This window comes from Xenopus laevis, chromosome 6L, assembly GCF_017654675.1.
Source record: "Xenopus laevis strain J_2021 chromosome 6L, Xenopus_laevis_v10.1, whole genome shotgun sequence".
Taxonomy (NCBI): Eukaryota; Metazoa; Chordata; class Amphibia; order Anura; family Pipidae; genus Xenopus; species Xenopus laevis.
The window spans coordinates 6,811,506-6,833,059 of NC_054381.1; the positions used below are offsets into that span (position 1 = coordinate 6,811,506).

General features: G+C 40.3%; 1 protein-coding gene across 2 annotated transcripts in view; it reads right to left on the minus strand.

Annotated features, from left to right (window-relative positions):
• Positions 1–12,613: 12,613 nt before the first annotated feature.
• Positions 12,614–21,554, minus strand: part of myl3.L (myosin light chain 3 L homeolog) — a 29,189-nt gene continuing 20,248 nt past the window's right edge. The window contains 4 exon segments of one of the 2 annotated variants that reach the window (NM_001089148.1): positions 12,614–13,099; positions 15,158–15,195; positions 16,983–17,060; positions 18,442–18,615. In NM_001089148.1, the coding sequence (NP_001082617.1) occupies positions 15,167–15,195; positions 16,983–17,060; positions 18,442–18,615 (281 nt within the window). In that variant the 3' untranslated portion in view covers positions 12,614–13,099; positions 15,158–15,166. 2 annotated transcript variants of the gene reach the window in all.

Below are 21,554 nucleotides of genomic sequence, written 5' to 3' on the forward strand. Positions count from 1 at the left end.
TGGGATTTGGCTGAATCCCCCGAAACCTTCACAAAAGATTCGGCTGAATACCGAACCAAATCCGAATCCAAATTTGCATATGAAAATTAGGGTGAGGAAAGGAAAAATTGGGAAAAATGACTTCCTTGTTTTGTGATGAAAAGTCATGTGATTTCTCTTCTCGCCCCTACTTTAAATATGCTAATCAGGATTTGGTTTGGCCAGTCACAAGGATTCGACCGAATCCTGCTGAAAAAGGCAGAGTCCCGAACCGAATCCTGGATTCGGTGCATCCTTACTTGTTTATAAAGCAAGTGCAATTTGAAAGACAAAATTTTCGATGCAATCTGCCCTTATTTTTTTACCCACAAGCCCAGAATTACAGTGTCAATTGAGATGCCAACCTGGATGTAAAGTGATCTAGGTGTAACTTGGCCATGCCTACTCCAGCCCTGCCCCCATTCTGCACCAGCCCCACCCTCAAGCTGCTCTAGCCTGTCCACTATCATCTGTAGAAATTCCAAATTGGACAAGAAAACTAGATTATTAAAAAAAAACATAAAAAAATGAAGACTGGATGACGATGATTTCAGAATATTACCGTTATAGTTTATTTAAAGGTGAACTGCTCCTTTAAAGCTAATTTTTTTGTTGCACTTCCTATTCTTGCTAACCAAAAATAGGGGGGTATCTGCTCGATATTGTCCCTGTCCAGGTTCTGTACAGTTCCTGTTCCTTTCTTCATCCAGCTTCCTGACCTCCCTTGATGGACTCTCTGGTTGGGACCTCAGCCTTTTTGTTGATTTTGCAAACTCAATACCTGCTCTGAAGTCCACCCTGTTGTACCCAAAGAGCTGATTATGAGCCCCAAGACCAGAGATGATTGGTTTAGACTAAAGAGCACGCTGTTTAGAAAGTTGATGAGTTTAGTGGTTTAATCCAAGGCAAGTTCATGGGCTATATCATGGAGGCCCAACAGGAGGCACTGCTAGGGTTATACATTGCCAAACAACCAGAATAGGAGATGGATATATTTATTTATTGACAGAGTTGCATCCCTAGGATCCATATTTTTGGGTTAAACGTGAAATAATGTAGATATTACTTTCCCATATGGTTTTTCTATCTAGGTCAATATCCTGTAGGACTTTGCACAACTGCTCAGTGATGTTCATCTCCCAGCCATGAGTTTCTTTGTACCCGAATACATAAAACTCTTTATTAGCAGCAAATTCCATTTCAATAACTCAGTTCATCTGTCCCTGGCCTTAATTAATTAATCCCTACCTTCTTCTGTCTGCAAAGCCCTCTCTTGTTAAAAATAATATTGGGGTTCTTTGTGAATGAGGAGCAGCACGGTGTGCGCCATAAAATTAAATTAGTTTAATTATAGTGCCATTAACTGGCCAAATAGACTTCTCACAGTGTGCAGCCTCATTGCTCGCCCCTGTTTATTCTTTGGATGGAGCAGTGTGTGTATTTGTGAAATCGAGCCCTCCTTTCTGTGGTTAGGGACCCAAGGAACTGTGTGCAGAGGACGGTCAATGCTCTCGCCCCCTCTGTGGTTTGGGCGGAATGTGCACACACTGTGTTGCTTTGAAATGACACTAATGCTTCGAGGGTGGCACATCTTAAAAATAGCCTGAGCAGAGAAATACACTGACTTTTGTTATTGGGCGTAATGACAGCCTCCACATTCCCTCTCAACCTCCTCCCGCAGAGTCAAACAAACCCGGAGTCAAAATAGGTTTATGGCAGAGGAAAAGCAGCAATGGATCGGTAATTGCTTCAAGCTGAATGATCCTTCTTTGCATCGGGTCTTTTTTACTCTCTCTCCCATTCATCCGTCTGTTTTTTAGTCGGCTCTCCACAGGAATGTTGTGGGGGGAAGAAAAATGCGTAGGGGGGGCGCCAATCCAAAAGTTCCATTCTCCACACTTAATATACAATATTAATGGTGTAGCACTGGGGAATAGGTTGGTATTTTATAAATCCATAATAATAAAAGAATATTCTAAAAAATATTGAACATGAAGAATGGCCAGAATGACTCACATAATACGCAGAAGCCTCAAGGCAAGACCTACGGAGTAACAAAGCCCAGCATTCAGCCATATTGATACGGCCTGCAAGATGTATCTTATGTTCTTGTTACAATGGTTACAATGGTTACCTATTCAATGACCAGTGGTTGTCTATCACTGGACTGGTGGTTACTAGAGATGGGCGAATAAATTCTCCAGGCATGGAGTCGCGGTGCATTTCGCAGCCCACAAATAAATTAGTGAAACTGTGGCAAAATTTTGCCGAAAAAAATCAGCCGCAACGGAAAAAAAAAAATCGCAATTGTTGCGCACATAAAAGTTATCGCATGTCAAAATTATTTGGACACCCATTGACTTTAATGCATTTGGACAAAACAGTTGCAAGTATAAAAATGGCACTCGCGTCAAAATTGACGCACGTCAAAATTATTTTGATGCCCATTGAATTTTTTGGCGAAGTGAAACAGGACAGATTTGCCCATCACCAGTGGTTACTCATTCCTGGACCATCAACCTAACTTTTCTATAAGACCAGAAGTGGAGATGACTGCTGTTTTACCCTGGGTACAAAAGTTCAGACTATAGGCTGATGGTATCAACAAAACCAGAGAATCATGTGACCATTTTGAAACTATTATCCAGATCTAGCTTTAAGATCTAGCATTTAGCCTGAGTTTAAGGGAACCCCTAGTAAGTCCACCATCTTTTAACCAACTTATCAAAGACCTCTAAGTTGGCATTGTACTATAAGTTTTGTCTGTGTGTTTACTGATGGTTCTAAGCAGCTAAATGTCATGTTGTTGACCTAGAATATACGTTATGGTCAAGGGGTTGGGAGGTATCTGCTTGGCCAACATCTCATTTTCAAACCAAAGGAATCAATATGGAGTAGGTTCACCCTTTGCAGCTATAACAGGGCTCTCTTCCTCTGAGGAGGCTGGAACTTGCTTCCATTCAGCCACAAAAGCATTTTTTGAGGTTGGGCACTGATGTTGAATGATCAGGTATGGCTTGCAGTTGATGATCCAGTTCCGGTAGGTTGACATGAGGGCTCTGTGTAGGTCAGTAGGGATGGGCGAATTTTTTCACCTTGTTTTGCCGGAAAAATGGCACCCATAGACTTGAATGGCGTCTTGCGTGAAAAAAAATTACGCACATCCAAAAAATTCTGACTTTAATGGGCATCAGTGACATTTCGCCCGCTTCCAGTCCCATCCCACCAAATTCATTCTGTACAGACCTGGCTTTGTGCATGTGGGCATTTATGTGCTGCAACATGAAAGAGCCTTACCAAAACTCTTGCATGGAATTGTCAGGATTGACATTGTAGGTTTCAATGGAACCCAATAGCGTTATTTCTTCTCCAACCAATGTAACCATCGCCATTCTTCATTAAGGTACAGTAAGTAGTGTTGTCCTGGCATCTACCATACTAATTATCACTCCAGAGGACACATTTGCACTGGCCCAAGGAGTCCAATGGTGACCTTCACACCACTCCAGCCAACAGCTGGACAGCCCATAAAACAAAGGCTCCTAACCAATAGTTCTTGTGTTACCATGGTTGCCACCAAATGTTGCCATAACCATTCATCACTCCAGAGGACACATTTCCGCTGCTCTCGTGTTTCAAGGTCAACTTTACACCTCTCCATCCAATGGGTGCCATTGCATGTGGTAATGTTAGTTTTTTTTAGCATAACCCATAAAACAAATACTCCCAACGAATAGCTTTCAGAGACAGCGGAGTTGTTCCCACTAAGGACATGTCATTTTAGAGGGACTGTCCAGAAACTTTTAGTTAAAAAAATGTGTCCGGATACTGTGTAGTCTTCATGACATGGGAACACTATGATATCTTCAGTAATTCCACAATGAACCCTGTCCTGTTGTTTTTAAAGTTATTTCAGAACAATGAACCCTTTTTGCTTTTAATTATGGTAGAATGTACATTGTGTTGCTCCCCTGTGTTTAGGCAGGGACAACTTGACTGAACATTGCCAGAAGCAATTGAGCAGTGAGTGATGCTCCTCCTTCAAATAAAGTGAGAGAATGAGACTGATAATTGAAACCAATGTAGAGAACAACATCTCAGGAGCAGTCATGTAGTTGAGAGATAGACAGTCTGTCATTGAGTGGGACTGATGTGACAGGTAGGTGCTTATAATTTGCCACTGGTACATTTCCCTTGATGTTCCCCAGTTCCATGGTAGGCTGATGTGCCTGACAGTTTTTGCTTTTCACTTGCTCAGAACTAGGCAATATCAGTGTCCAATAAATCAAAGTGAATAACGTATTTCAGTTTGTTATGCATTGCTACCTGAGGCTAGGGATAGAGAAGAGATACCACAGTAATACCATAAGACTGGGAGCTATAAACCATATACAAAAAGAATATATATTTATTTATAGTGTCTTTATTCACATGACAATCAGAGATACCTGTGGGAAAGTAGATAAACCAATGACAGCTCCTTAAACCAAAGGTCTCCCATTGGACATCACTGTATATAACTTAGCAGTAATAAGTGTGTAATACAGGTAAGGGAGCCCTGATATTTCTACTTAAGCCACTAAGTGTGATAAGGAACTTTTAAGGTTACTTAAATACTTTGTATATGAGGGGAGAATAGGCCAACAGGAGAGTAATAGAGTCAGAGTTGGACTAGAGAGACTCCTAATGGACTCTGATGCCCTATACCCTCTGTTTGCCTGGGAAATGTGGTGGGATTGGTTTGTGGTGCCCTCAAGTTATCAGAGCCAAGCAAGGAAGAGGAGGTATGCAGTGTGGGTACACAGTCACAATGAGGGGTAAGGGGCCTCCGTGGCTGGGGTGGTGGGTTCTCGAGGTAGCAGCCCCTGCTGGGCCCTTGTCACCGCAGCCCGAGTGCAGTGTTGCAAGTTGACCACTAGCTTTCATTGACCAAAGTCCTCCCAACCGTCTTAAAAGTTGTCAGGTAGGGTATGATTTTAGGTTTACACTATTGAAGCTGTTGGTAGAATTCTTGTCTTTGAGGGCTTACACCAACGTTTATTATTGATAAGTAGCTGACTGGGATGCAACATTTGCTCACTGTGGGCATTGGTCCCACTACATATTGCCCATTACAGCCCTCTAGTTGGGTTGTTGGAATTAAAAGTAGCCCAGAGAACTGTGCTTGGTAGTGATACTAGTAGGCATTCCTTGGGGGGGGGCTCAGTGGATTGTTTGGTTGATGTATTCTAAAGCATTCAGTCATGTATTATGTTATTTATTTTATGTGCATATTGTTACATGGTTCTTATTGTCCAACTGTGGCCATCATCACTCTCCAACTGACCTCTCTCTTTTTCATCATTATGTCTTCATTATTGTGTTTGAAGGGGAACCAGGGGCTTTGATGGGGTAAGTGCAATGGGATATTACTTTTCCAAGCCTGCTGTAGCTCTCTCAGCTGCACAAACAGGATTTTGGACGCTAGGAGTTCTTAGCCATGAACTTGAGGTGCGTGGTACATCCTTGGTGCAAGAAATCCAGCAGTACACCATACAGCAAATTCATAAAAAATACTAATCACACCACAGACATCAGCCCCAGCATCCTGGATTGTCCAGTGGAGCTCCAAAGGACTATACATTCCTCTGAGCCCCAACCCACTACTTCTTCTCGGTGGAATCTAAAACTACTCTTACTTACCAGCCCTGACTATCTTACACCCCTGGAATGTATGATAACAAGAGCTAGGCTCTCATCAACTGGCCCTCACTGAAGCCCCAACTTTGCTAAGGCTTTGCAGTCCTAAGCAGTTTCTCCACTTCAGGCCATTACTCAAGTCTCCATCCTAAGACTCTCTAGCAATGTCCATTCCCTTCTGAAGGGGAAGTCCGAAGAGGAAGAGTCACTATATTGAACCATCACAGTAAGTCATCATAACTATCCTGGGCCAATAGGGAGTGGTCTCCCAACAAGATATCCACGTTGCAGGAATCATGCCTTCATTTAGAAAACAGAGGGAAATAATACCCTAACACTTTTTATATGGAAATCATGGATATTCCAACAATTTTTGGTCAATAAATAAGAGGGTCAACTACACAAAAAATTACAAGGTGTGTCTAGGAGGACTTTATGTAAGGAACCATCTAAAGCAAGTCTTTTTATAAGGGTTGTTTTGTTAAGTCAATGTATGATATGATAAACTACATGTAAAATAATTTAAAATTAGCTTCTGTTAGGTAAATCAATAGAAAAATCAAACATACAAAGGTACAATCACCCTTTAAAAATGTAGCATAATACATTTTACTCTGGATTGTACCCAGATGTGTTCCTTGGATAAAAGGCAAGCCTCCGCTATTAGAGGCCAAGCTCTCCAGCCTAGAAAGGAAGCCAACGGCAAAGAATAAGTGAACCCTTGGCACAACACATGTGAAACCTGCTTATGATGTGTGTAAGGACGGTCGAGTAGGTTTTTAGCCCTATCCTTGAAGAATCCCTCTGGCGTGTCCTCTCCATAATTATTCTACGAAACTCTTCCAACATCAACGTTCTTGGTGTAACCCTCCCAACCGTGAAGAGTTCCCAGGATCTGTTGACTGGAAATGCCTTTCAAATGAAGTTATAATTTTCCCATTAAGATGCCATTCCTGGGTTTTTTAGAAATTACAGCGTGATCCGTTGGACTCGGTGCAACTGGAATACAATCGCCAAATGACAAAACAAGGAGAAGGTCATAGGAGAATTAAAGGGAAAGTCTCCTCTCATCTTCTTAAATATAGTAATCCAGGCATCTTTATATCTTATCCAGCGCCATTGCAAGTAACATGAGCTTGTGCTACTGAACCACAGGAACCACATGAATCAACGTGGAATAATGAAAGCCCAGAGAGTCCGGAATAGTAAAGCTCAGAGAAAGGCAGCCATTACACAAGAAAACCCTCAGTATTTTGGAGGTGGTGTGTATATATGTGTACATATACTAAATATGTGTTTGACCAAATCTCTCATTTTATTCCACACATTTTTTAATATTATTTGAAAGCACTGAAAATATTTTTATATATTGTTTTATGTTTTCTAATAGTGCATAAGAAAGAATGCCTTTTTTGTCCTTCTGGTGATACTTTGGCTCTTATCATTTACAGTAGGGGGTACATTATCCCTTATAATACATGAGTGATACTCAGAGTTCCCTGTATAACTCAGCCTGCAGCCTTGTGCCTTTATATGGTCACAGAACAACCCCTCAGTGACTTCTAATATCCTTATCATTTACAGTAGGGGGTACATTATCCCTTATAATACACGAGTGATACTCAGAGTTCCTTGTATAACTCACCCTGCAGCCTTGTGTCTTTATATGGTCACAGAACAATCCCTCAGTGACTTCTAATATCCTTATCATTTACAGTAGGGGGTACATTATCCCTTATAATACATGAGTGATACTCAGAGTTCCCTGTATAACTCAGCCTGCAGCCTTGTGCCTTTATATGGTCACAGAACAACCCCTCAGTGACTTCTAATATCCTTATCATTTACAGTAGGGGGTACATTATCCCTTATAATACACGAGTGATACTCAGAGTTCCTTGTATAACTCACCCTGCAGCCTTGTGTCTTTATATGGTCACAGAACAATCCCTCAGTGACTTCTAATATCCTTATCATTTACAGTAGGGGGTACATTATCCCTTATAATACATGAGTGATACTCAGAGTTCCCTGTATAACTCAGCCTGCAGCCTTGTGCCTTTATATGGTCACAGAACAACCCCTCAGTGACTTCCAATATCCTTATCATTTACAGTAGGGGGTACATTATCCCTTATAATACATGAGTGATACTCAGAGTTCCCTGTATAACTCAGCCTGCAGCTTTGTGCCTTTATATGGTCACAGAACAACCCCTCAGTGACTTCGAATATCCTTATCATTTACAGTAGGGGGTACATTATCCCTTATAATACATGAGTGATACTCAGAGTTCCCTGTATAACTCAGCCTGCAGCCTTGTGCCTTTATATGGTCACAGAACAACCCCTCAGTGACTTCTAATATCCTTATCATTTACAGTAGGGGGTACATTATCCCTTATAATACATGAGTGATACTCAGAGTTCCCTGTATAACTCAGCCTGCAGCCTTGTGCCTTTATATGGTCACAGAACAACCCCTCAGTGACTTCTAATATCCTTATCATTTACAGTAGGGGGTACATTATCCCTTATAATACATGAGTGATACTCAGAGTTCCCTGTATAACTCAGCCTGCAGCCTTGTGCCTTTATATGGTCACAGAACAACCCCTCAGTGACTTCTAATATCCTTATCATTTACAGTAGGAGGTACATTATCCCTTATAATACATGAGTGATACTCAGAGTTCCCTGTATAACTCAGCCTGCAGCCTTGTGCCTTTATATGGTCACAGAACAACCCCTCAGTGACTTCTAATATCCTTATCATTTACAGTAGGAGGTACATTATCCCTTATAATACATGAGTGATACTCAGAGTTCCCTGTATAACTCAGCCTGCAGCCTTGTGCCTTTATATGGTCACAGAACAACCCCTCAGTGACTTCCAATATCCTTATCATTTACAGTAGGGGGTACATTATCCCTTATAATACATGAGTGATACTCAGAGTTCCCTGTATAACTCAGCCTGCAGCCTTGTGCCTTTATATGGTCACAGAACAACCCCTCAGTGACTTCTAATATCCTTATCATTTACAGTAGGGGGTACATTATCCCTTATAATACATGAGTGATACTCAGAGTTCCCTGTTTAACTCAGCCTGCAGCCTTGTGCCTTTATATGGTCACAGAACCCCTCAGTGACTTCTAATATCCTTATCATTTACAGTAGGGGGTACATTATCCCTTATAATACACGAGTGATACTCAGAGTTCCCTGTATAACTCAGCCTGCAGCCTTGTGCCTTTATATGGTCACAGAACAACCCCTCAGTGACTTCCAATATCCTTATCATTTACAGTAGGGGGTACATTATCCCTTATAATACATGAGTGATACTCAGAGTTCCCTGTATAACTCAGCCTGCAGCTTTGTGCCTTTATATGGTCACAGAACAACCCCTCAGTGACTTCTAATATCCTTATCATTTACAGTAGGGGGTACATTATCCCTTATAATACATGAGTGATACTCAGAGTTCCCTGTATAACTCAGCCTGCAGCCTTGTGCCTTTATATGGTCACAGAACAACCCCTCAGTGACTTCCAATATCCTTATCATTTACAGTAGGGGGTACATTATCCCTTATAATACATGAGTGATACTCAGAGTTCCCTGTATAACTCAGCCTGCAGCCTTGTGCCTTTATATGGTCACAGAACAACCCCTCAGTGACTTCTAATATCCTTATCATTTACAGTAGGAGGTACATTATCCCTTATAATACATGAGTGATACTCAGAGTTCCCTGTATAACTCAGCCTGCAGCCTTGTGCCTTTATATGGTCACAGAACAACCCCTCAGTGACTTCCAATATCCTTATCATTTACAGTAGGGGGTACATTATCCCTTATAATACATGAGTGATACTCAGAGTTCCCTGTATAACTCAGCCTGCAGCCTTGTGCCTTTATATGGTCACAGAACAACCCCTCAGTGACTTCTAATATCCTTATCATTTACAGTAGGGGGTACATTATCCCTTATAATACATGAGTGATACTCAGAGTTCCCTGTATAACTCAGCCTGCAGCCTTGTGCCTTTATATGGTCACAGAACAACCCCTCAGTGACTTGTAATATCCTTATCATTTACAGTAGGGGGTACATTATCCCTTATAATACATGAGTCATAATCAGAGTTCCCTGTATAACTCAGCCTGCAGCCTTGTGCCTTTATATGGTCACAGAACAACCCCTCAGTGACTTGTAATATCCTTATCATTTACAGTAGGAGGTACATTATCCCTTATAATACATGAGTGATACTCAGAGTTCCCTGTATAACTCAGCCTGCAGCCTTGTGCCTTTATATGGTCACAGAACAACCCCTCAGTGACTTCCAATATCCTTATCATTTACAGTAGGGGGTACATTATCCCTTATAATACATGAGTGATACTCAGAGTTCCCTGTATAACTCAGCCTGCAGCCTTGTGCCTTTATATGGTCACAGAACAACCCCTCAGTGACTTCGAATATCCTTATCATTTACAGTAGGGGGTACATTATCCCTTATAATACATGAGTGATACTCAGAGTTCCCTGTATAACTCAGCCTGCAGCCTTGTGCCTTTATATGGTCACAGAACAACCCCTCAGTGACTTCTAATATCCTTATCATTTACAGTAGGGGGTACATTATCCCTTATAATACATGAGTGATACTCAGAGTTCCCTGTATAACTCAGCCTGCAGCCTTGTGCCTTTATATGGTCACAGAACAACCCCTCAGTGACTTCCAATATCCTTATCATTTACAGTAGGGGGTACATTATCCCTTATAATACATGAGTGATACTCAGAGTTCCCTGTATAACTCAGCCTGCAGCCTTGTGCCTTTATATGGTCACAGAACAACCCCTCAGTGACTTCTAATATCCTTATCATTTACAGTAGGGGGTACATTATCCCTTATAATACATGAGTGATACTCAGAGTTCCCCGTATAACTCAGCCTGCAGCCTTGTGCCTTTATATGGTCACAGAACAACCCCTCAGTGACTTGTAATATCCTTATCATTTACAGTAGGGGGTACATTATCCCTTATAATACATGAGTCATACTCAGAGTTCCCTGTATAACTCAGCCTGCAGCCTTGTGCCTTTATATGGTCACAGAACAACCCCTCAGTGACTTCTAATATCCTTATCATTTACAGTAGGAGGTACATTATCCCTTATAATACATGAGTGATACTCAGAGTTCCCTGTATAACTCAGCCTGCAGCCTTGTGCCTTTATATGGTCACAGAACAACCCCTCAGTGACTTCCAATATCCTTATCATTTACAGTAGGGGGTACATTATCCCTTATAATACATGAGTGATACTCAGAGTTCCCTGTATAACTCAGCCTGCAGCCTTGTGCCTTTATATGGTCACAGAACAACCCCTCAGTGACTTCTAATATCCTTATCATTTACAGTAGGGGGTACATTATCCCTTATAATACATGAGTGATACTCAGAGTTCCCTGTATAACTCAGCCTGCAGCCTTGTGCCTTTATATGGTCACAGAACAACCCCTCAGTGACTTGTAATATCCTTATCATTTACAGTAGGGGGTACATTATCCCTTATAATACATGAGTCATACTCAGAGTTCCCGGTATAACTCAGCCTGCAGCCTTGTGCCTTTATATGGTCACAGAACAACCCCTCAGTGACTTGTAATATCCTTATCATTTACAGTAGGGGGTACATTATCCCTTATAATACATGAGTGATACTCAGAGTTCCCTGTATAACTCAGCCTGCAGCCTTGTGCCTTTATATGGTCACAGAACAACCCCTCAGTGACTTCCAATATCCTTATCATTTACAGTAGGGGGTACATTATCCCTTATAATACATGAGTGATACTCAGAGTTCCCTGTATAACTCAGCCTGCAGCCTTGTGCCTTTATATGGTCACAGAACCCCTCAGTGACTTCCAATATCCTTATCATTTACAGTAGGGGGTACATTAGCCCTTATAATACATGAGTGATACTCAGAGTTCCCTGTATAACTCAGCCTGCAGCCTTGTGCCTTTATATGGTCACAGAACAACCCCTCAGTGACTTCGAATATCCTTATCATTTACAGTAGGGGGTACATTATCCCTTATAATACATGAGTGATACTCAGAGTTCCCTGTATAACTCAGCCTGCAGCCTTGTGCCTTTATATGGTCACAGAACAACCCCTCAGTGACTTCTAATATCCTTATCATTTACAGTAGGGGGTACATTATCCCTTATAATACATGAGTGATACTCAGAGTTCCCTGTATAACTCAGCCTGCAGCCTTGTGCCTTTATATGGTCACAGAACAACCCCTCAGTGACTTCTAATATCCTTATCATTTACAGTAGGGGGTACATTATCCCTTATAATACATGAGTGATACTCAGAGTTCCCTGTATAACTCAGCCTGCAGCCTTGTGCCTTTATATGGATAAGGGGATCCAATCCCAATGCAGATTTACTGGGACTTATTCTTAAAGGACCAATGAGGGTACAGGAAATCTTAATAGGTGAAAAGCTTCAGTGCGCAGAGCTGCAGTGTCCTATTTTGTGAATGTGGCAGCACGAAAGCAGGGGGGCCGGCTAATCAATTAAGTGAAGAATGGCCAAGCCCCCCCTTAGACACAAAATCCTGTGGGCCTGGAACAACTGTCCCCCCTGTGACCCCCTGATGGCGACCCTGATCACCATTATGATTGCTAATTAGTTCCTGTTTATTAAGTTGTTATTTAATTGCTTAACAAGTAACTCTTTCTCAATTGATACTTTGAAATGCCTAATATAAACAACGTTGCTTAATGTGAAAATAAGCTTGATTAAACTACAAGCAGCTATATAGTGAATAAATATAAAGTGCCACGTGCAGTATTCACCGTGTAGATTTCAAATAAAACGTTTTGAAATTTCTCAATTGTTTGTTTCTTTTATTCTAAAATATTTTTAAACGGCGCCGTAAACAATTGATAACACTTAAATAGATACAGTCGTCTTCCTATTATAAACCTCAATACAAATGATATTTCAAACTAGAGGCTACACTGTCTTGATCAAATACAGTATTAAAGCTTTGCACAATTATTCAACTAGTTACAAACAGAGTCCCATAAATACTGGATGAGAATTTTGTCCAACGTTCGAGCATTTTATGCCCAATAAGAAAGGCAACAAAGACAACTGATTGGGAAGAGAATGTCATTGACTTTATTGGTTCATTGGATGCAGAGCTGAACAACACTGTGATTTGTGTTCTCCTGAATGGTGTTCCTGTGCATTCGTGTGCGTTTCAGCCATTGTTATGACTGCTGGATACAAAATATGGCAATTTTCAAGTTAATTTAATGCAGCACCGGTTTTCAATATGAGTTCTATTATTTGGCAATTTCCGACCACATTACCTATCAGAGAAAAAGAGAGAGAAATATCAGTATAAACATTTTTGTAAGGCATGGTGTAATGTAGAATAACAGTATCTGGTTGGGTTCTGATCACCCATTGCAATTAGACTCTGGACCATCCGCTGGTCCATCCATGGAAAATTATACCGTAAATACACAGAATGTCACAAACCCACATTATAAGTGGCTGAGGACAATGGGACAATACCTTCAGATGGGAACAAGAGTTATATGATATTTGCTATGCATAATCCATGTTTTGGGGCAACATGTGTTTCACTTGCCCTTGATAGGTCTAAATGTGCTGCTCTTTTAGTTATGGAGGTTTCCTCTACAATATTTACCAATGGGAACTATTTAATAACCAATCTAGCTTTGAAGGCATCATTGCATTGGCTATTCTCCAACACCCACAACTTAGGGTGCTAGTAGTGGCGTAACTATAGAGGAAGCAGAAGGTCTATAGTTTTTTTCTTCTTTTAATTGACGCACTCGCGCCTGGTCATGTCAGGCTCTCCAAAAGTCATTCTGCCTTGGGGGGGCAACAAGCTTGTTACACCCCTGGGAGTTACGTCTAAACAAACATCATCAGCCACAGGCATCTGCCTAAATCCTTTTGATAATGTTTGAGTGTCATCCCCAAGCTGCCACTGATGGGATTGGTCAGCCTACAGTCTAAACTGAGGGATTTTGTTCCAATTCAACCTTTTGTTGGTCAGTGCTTCAGGTGGGCTGTTCTGAGCTAAATTGAGCTTGAAATCTTGCTCCTCTACCTTTTGGGTTTGCTTATGTTCCCTTCAGGGAACTAGCAAAGAGAACACATCCATCCACAAGACCATGCATGGCTTGTTGACCTGACAGTAAGGGATTAACCATATCTGTGCATATTTGGACTTCTCAATGTTTTTGATTAATGGTTTACTTCCCTTTGTTTATGACCAGCCATGCTTGGTGGCATGTTTTTTGTCCCATGTCTTTTGACCCACTTGGCACCTTAGGTTCCAACACAACTATACCGGAATGGGATCTGTTATTCAGAATGCTCAGAACCTGGGGTTTTTCAGATACCTTAAGTCTACTAAAAAATCATGTAAACATTAGGGGGCCGATTCACTAAATTCGAGTGAAGGATTTGAAGTAAAAAAACTTCGAATTTCAAAGTGTTTTTTGGGCTACTTGGACCATCGAATGGGCTACTTGGACCTTCGACTACGACTTCGAATCGAAGGACTAATAATCGTTCGACTATTCGACCATTCGATAGTCAAATTACTGTCTCTTTAAGAAAAAACTTTGACCCCCTAGTTCGCCATCTAAAAGCTACCAAACTCAATGTTAGCCTATGGGGAAGGTCCCCATAGGCTTTCCTAAGTTTTTTTTGATCGAAGGATATTCCTTCGATCGTTGGATTAAAATCCTTCGAATCGTTCGATTCGAAGGATTTTATCGTTCGATCGAAGGAATAATCCTTCGATCGTTTGATCGCACTATTTGCGCTAAAATCCTTCGACTTCGATATTCGAAGTCGAAGGATTTTAATTCCCAGTCGAATATCGAGTGTTAATTAACCCTCGATATTCGACCCTTAGTGAATCGGCCCCTGAATAAACCCAATAGGCTGGCTTTGCCTTCAGTAAGGATTAATTATAGTTGGGATCATGTACAAGGTAATGTTATTATTACAGAGAAAAAGGAAATAATTGTTACAAATTTTAATAATTTGATTAAAACGGAGTCTAGGGGGAATGGCATTCCTGTAATTTGGAACTTTCTGGATAACACGTTTTCAGATAACCTGTAGCAATAATTCCTGCTAAATCCTGATCACAATACTGAGTCACTCAAGTTGATGTCGGTGGCCGATCAATATAATGTTTTGGGGCTCTGCATTCAATTCCCTAGAACCAGGGATACACTATGACTATATCTATGAATGATGCCCTGTTCTTTAATGAAGTCATTTTTATCTCTGCAATATGTTTATTTGCCTTTCTTTGCTTTGCCGCTTTATAAAAACTCTCTTTCCATCGTTCCATCATCTCTTACCTTGTGCTCAGTTTGCCAAGATGTACTTTGCAAAGGCTGTAAAAATAATAAAATCAAACATTAAACAACATGATATGAAATAAAGGGAACTCTGCAGATGAATGAGTTTAATTCTCTACATTAGTCAGTGGCAAAATGTTCGTTGCTGCATTTGCTGTGCCGATACCAGGGACACCAGATGACATGACTTTCCCCATAGTAAGCTGAAAAGGCTTCTTCTATTTGCTCATTATTTATTTCCCCATCATGTTATCTATTGTCTTTCCTCATTCTCTATGAAGATCTTACTAGTTCAGCCAGAGTAAATTCCCTTGCCTGAAAGTACCATTCTATAGGGGTCATTCACTAGTGCAAGTGCATTGTGCAAACTACATTTTAGAAACAAATCCCCATAATGCATTGATTTTCCAATAATTCCATTGTAATCTGAGCTATGTTCCAAGTAACGCCAACCCAAGTTGATCCTGATGCATCAAAACAGTTGAACTGGCATTGTGGTTTCATGCAAAATGGGTGCAAAATGTGTCTAGTGAGTCACATGAATGCTGGAATGCTCCAGTCTGGTGAACCTATTTACCTAATACACTGTGGGAGCCATTGTGTTTCTGCTAGAATGGAAGCATCTCCATGGTTCCCCAGGCCTCATTCATCAATGGGACTCTTTGGAAACCATGTAGAGTATGTTTGGACTGAAGTACCTTAATGAATTGTGTCAACGTGCACTCTCCATTGGTATCTTTTTAGAACATCCATAATTGCAGGTGTATTCAGTGACCCCTTATGAGTCATAGGGTAAAAGCCAAGTTTAATTAAACATCTCAGTCTCATACTACAACATTGCCTACAGCACCTGGTCTATTCTGTTGTCAGCAGATAAACTCTTCCATAAAGTAGAGTAGATTTAATAGGTATTACAGTATATGAGGTTGCACCATGTTTAGTGATTTATAATTAAGAATCACATGATTTAAGGATAATTGTAAGAGGTTGCACCATGTCTAATGACCAAGAGGATAAAACCAAATTATTTTAGGAGAATTACAAGAGGTTGCACCATGTCAATTGACTGAGCGGAAAATACCAAATGATTTAAAGGGTATTGTAAGAGGTTACACCATGTCTAGCAACCGAGAGGAGAGAACCAAATGATTTAAAGAGAATTATAGCCCCTTTATTGGAGCTCCCTATAGATGTTCATGGGTCTCTATCCGTGTTTCAAATGAGTGGTGGGTGTGTCCTAATGGTTCTGCCAGAAGCACAGTAGGAGAGGGGACAGCCAATAACAGCCCTGCAATCATACAAGCAAAGACTGGCTTCAGTTTTCTATCAGGTCAGCCTAGCTGCTGATTGGTTCCTGTCCTACAGTGCAGTGAGCTGAGTGCCTCTGGCTCCCCATGCACAGCCTGGGAAAGGAGGCAGCAGGAAGTGGAAGAGATGGGCGGGACTAGTAGGGATTGTGCAGACATTTACAATAAAGTAACCAGAAACACTACTTTTTAAGGCACATTCTTGTCTTTACATAATATGTCTCCTTTAAAACAAGAGAATAGTAAGTGCTGCTTTCTATGGGTTCTAGATCTGCTGCTAACTTTGCTCATTTTATTACAATACACTATAATGTCAGCGATAACCTGAAGTAGCTTATTTCTAGTTATACTTAGTTATACTTGGCTTCAATGTTGTTGTAATGCTGTTTGTAATAAAACTCACCATTTTCATCTTATTTTACCTCTTAATGGTTTAAGTATGCCTTTTAAGGGATTTTATTTAATTAAAATAAAGAGATCTGTCAAGGTAACTGGAAAATGTTCTTCAATCTTTACCTTCATAGTTGATGTTGCCATTGGACTCTTCTTGCCCATGCAGTAACCTGTCTACCTCTTCTTCTGTCATTCTTTCCCCTAGACATTATAGAGAAATATATAAATAAGACCAATTATAGTCAAAAAATAGCATTTATAGACATTTAGCACTAATTTAACTTTACAAGTAACACGCCTAGAAGTTGTATTGCTTTTTACAAACATATATCCCACAAACTCATTGATGAAGCTCTAATTCTAGTTGGCTGGAAGAATTACAGAATATTCATGTCCTGTTTCTTATGTAAAGCCTCGTCTCAGTAGTACAAAACTTGTGAACAACACAGTAAATGAAATACTAGGCAATATAGGAAAAGGTATCAGCTATAGAAAGAAAAAAGGATTGAAATTATACCCAGACCCTGGAAACTTGAATCTGAAAATACACCATCTAAAACCTGTCTAGGTCATGTAGGAGCCATTGGCAGAGGTCCCTTGAACCATTTGAAGATGTTAATAGCCATCATGATGTTCAGAGGATTTTGCCTGAAAACTCACTTTGAGCGTTTCGAGTTTTTTTTTTCCCGAAAACTCGATTTGAGTTTTCAGGTTTCACAACTTGAACATGAGGAATTGAGTTTTTCCATTCAAGTTTTTTCTTAAAGGGATTCTGTCATGATTTTTATGATTTTTTAGTTGTAATATTGGTGTCTAGATGCATCTCAGGTCATTTTGCCTGGTCATGTGATTTCAGAAAGAGCCAGCACTTTAGGATGGAACTGCTTTCTGGCAGGCTGTTGTTTCTCCTACTCAATGTAACTGAATGTGTCTCAGTGGGACCTGGATTTTACTATTAAGTGTTGTTCTTAGATCTACCAGGCAGCTGTTATCTTGTGTTAGGGAGCTGCTATCTGGTTACCTTCCCATTGTTCTGTTGTTAGGCTTCTGGGGGGGGGGGTGATATCACTCCAACTTGCAGTACAGCAATAAAGAGTGACTTAAGCTTATCAGAGCACAAGTCACATGACAGGGGGCAGCTGGGAAACTGACAAAATGTCTAGCCCCATGTCAGATTTCATAATTAATTAAATATAAAAAAAAAATCAGTTTGCTCTGGAGCAGCACTATTAACTGAGGCATTTTGAAAAAACATGTTTTCCCGGGACAGTATCCCTTTAAATAAGAAACCGTTTGAGTTGTGAATTCATTTGAGGCATAAAAAACTCTTACCCTCAACCTTCGATAAATAACCCCCTGCATCTATAATCTAATACCCCATATGATGGTACTTGTCATTCTGGATGGCATTTCCTATGACCCATAGTTTTGAAAAAGAATATAGCGTATGGTTTTAAGGCATCACATTATGAAACCAGCTTGTTGTGCTGTGTAGGCAAGACAAAGTTGGCCAAGAGATTGTTTAATTGACTCTACATTGCTACAAGACACATTGAGGCCCAGGAGGTGGTAAAGAGCTTACCTAGAGTAGCCAAGACGTGACGGATTTCAGCTCCCATTACAGTACCATTTCCTTCCTTATCAAACACACGCAGCCCTTCAACAAAGTCTTCATATATCCCCTTCTCCTTCGACTTGGAAATGTGTTGGAGCATGGGCAGGAAGGTATCAAAATCCATCATCTTAACGTTTAATTCTGTTAATAATCATGACAGTTTATTAGACTTTTGCTTTGTATGACTTATTATATAGGAAATAAACTATCGGTTAATGATCAGGTAGCATATTTGGCATCAGTTCAAGTAAAGGTGCCCATACATTGGCCGGGTCCAGGTTGGCCTGTACACTTGGCTGTACTCGGGGATGGCCAACTGCTATTGTTCTGTTCTTTCAGGCTGATGAGCCAAATAACTGGAAATATTTCAGGAATTGAAGAGGAACTTATTTATCTGTTGATGCATCATGTGCCAACAAGGTGAATAGGCAGATGACGGTTTGGACATATTAGGGCTCATTTATCAAACTGTCAAGTCTATCGCACACTTTCCTGAATGACTAAAGGTCTCTATTTGAAAATGGAACTAAGAGACCTTCATCTTTGCAATGAAAACATCACTGTCTGTTTTTGGCAGCACTGTATTCATGACTGGCCGGGGGAGGCACTTAGCTTAGAGTCCTGTATCAAAAAAAACAGTATTTGCGTAATAACTGTAGTTGGAATTAGGCTGGGAAATCCCTGATTTCATGACTGTGCTGGTATTCCTTGTGTGAAAGATACCTGGGGGAATTTGCCCTCCACTCCCTCCTGATTTGGTTGATTTGCCTTCAGAATGATGTCACTTCCACTTCATAGTGATGTCACAGTTTGAGGTCAGAATTAAAGTTAACCTGTGAGGGTAGGGTGGGGTAGACATTCTGGGGTAGAGAAGGGTCTGGGACAGGTTGTGGGTCAGCAGGTTTGGGTTGGGCATGGGTCTGACCCCTGCAGGACTCTAACGTAGGGGGCATGAGGTGCGAAATGCAGATATTTCCTTGCTTGCAAGTGCTTTAAGAATTACAGTATGTGCCCCTAAGTACTACTTAAGATAAATACCCATATTAATTTAATTCTATGTGGAACAGAACAACTTTCCTTTATTTATATTCATATAAAATAGACACTGGAATGGTTTCACTTGGCAGGTCAAGCCATTTAATTTTTCAACCATGTATTTGGGCATGAAACAGTAAACGATATGTATTAATATACACCGCTAATGAGCAAAGTGTTTTGACATCAATCTGGTCACCCTTGTTTAACCCCTTTAAATATCACGGACACTTGTGGCATTAGCATATATATTGCTCATCGGGAAACCTTTCTGCTCCTCAATTTGTCATTTACACTTTACTTGGAATGTTAATTATTACTATATTAGATTAGGGGTTTATGTAACCTCCAGAAATGCAATTACTCTTGTCACTAGGCCCGCATGAAATGTGAACTGTTTAATATTTACATTCTAGGTATCCTGATTGGAAGGGGGGAAAGTGATGTTTTGGGGAAATTTCTAGGTACAGATGCAGAATTATTACTATAATGATAGAACCAGAGATTACCAATCCAGCAGATATGGGAAAAAAACTGCAACCATATGCACAGGAATATGTTGTGAAATACAGAGCAGTGCTGGGTTCCTGGAATATATAATAAACTAGTCTGTAGAGTGTCACGGAGTATAACTCTCCCGCATGTGCTCCTTGGGGGTGGTGCTTAGCTCTTATAAACAATATATTAGCTCTTATAAACAATATCTATATACACACACACCAGTCCTTCCCATCAGGAGCAGGAGATTCTCTATCTTTAGGGAATCTGTTCATCTCATAATAAATGATGAGTACATAGGTTATAATATCATGTTCCTTGTGGGTGGTGCTTAGCTCTTATAGGCAGCAGGCTGACATATATACACACGCCAGTGCTTTCTGTCAGAAGCAGGAGATTCCCTATCTTTAGGGAATCTGTTCATCTCATAATAAATGGTGAGTACATTCATTTCTGTCTTCTATAAAGGTTACAATAAAAATTCTTGCTCCTTGTAGGTGGTGCTTAGCTCTTATAAACAATATCTATATACACACGCCAGTGCTTTCTGTCAGAAGCAGGAGATTCTCTATCTTTAGGGAATCTGTTCATCTCATAATAAATGATGAGTAAATTAATTTCTGTCTTCTACATAGGTTACAATATAATTTCTTGCTCCTTGTGGGTGGTGCTTAGCTCTTATAGGCAGCAGGCTGTCCTATATACACACGCCAGTGCTTTCTGTCAGAAGCAGGAGATTCTCTATCTTTATGGAATCTGCTCATTTCATAATAAATGATTAGTACATTAATTTATGTATTCTACATAGGTTACAATATCATATTCCTTGTGGGTGGTGCTTAGCTCTAATAGGCAGCAGGCTGACATATATATATACATGCCAGTGCTTTCTGTCAGAAACAGGAGATTCTCTATCTTTAGGGAATCTGTTCATCTCATAATAAATGATGAGTACGTTCATTTCTGTCTTCTATAAAGGTTACAATAAAAATTCTTGCTCCTTGTGGGTGGTGCTTAGCGCTTATAAACAATATCTATATACACACACCAGTCCTTCCCATCAGGAGCAGGAGATTCTCTATCTTTATGGAATCTGTTCATCTCATAATAAATAATTAGTACATTAATTTATGTATTCTACATAGGTTACAATATCATGTTCCTTGTGGGTGGTGCTTAGCTCTTATAAACAATATCTATATACACACGCCAGTCCTTCCCGTCAGGAGCAGGAGATTCTGTATCTTTAGGGAATCTGTTCATCTCATAATAAATGATGAGTAAATTCATTTCTGTCTTCTACATAGGTTACAATATAATTTCTTGCTCCTTGTGGGTGGTGCTTAGCTCTTATAGGCAGAAGGCTGTCCAATATACTCACGCCAGTTTTTTCAGAGAATCTGTTAAACTCATGATAAATTATTGTCTTTCTTTCTTTCTTTCTTTCTTTCTTTCTTTCTTTCTTTCTTTCTTTCTTTCTTTCTTTCTTTCTTTCCCCTCTACCCCCCTTTCTGATATTTACCCATAATACCACAAGATGCCTATTG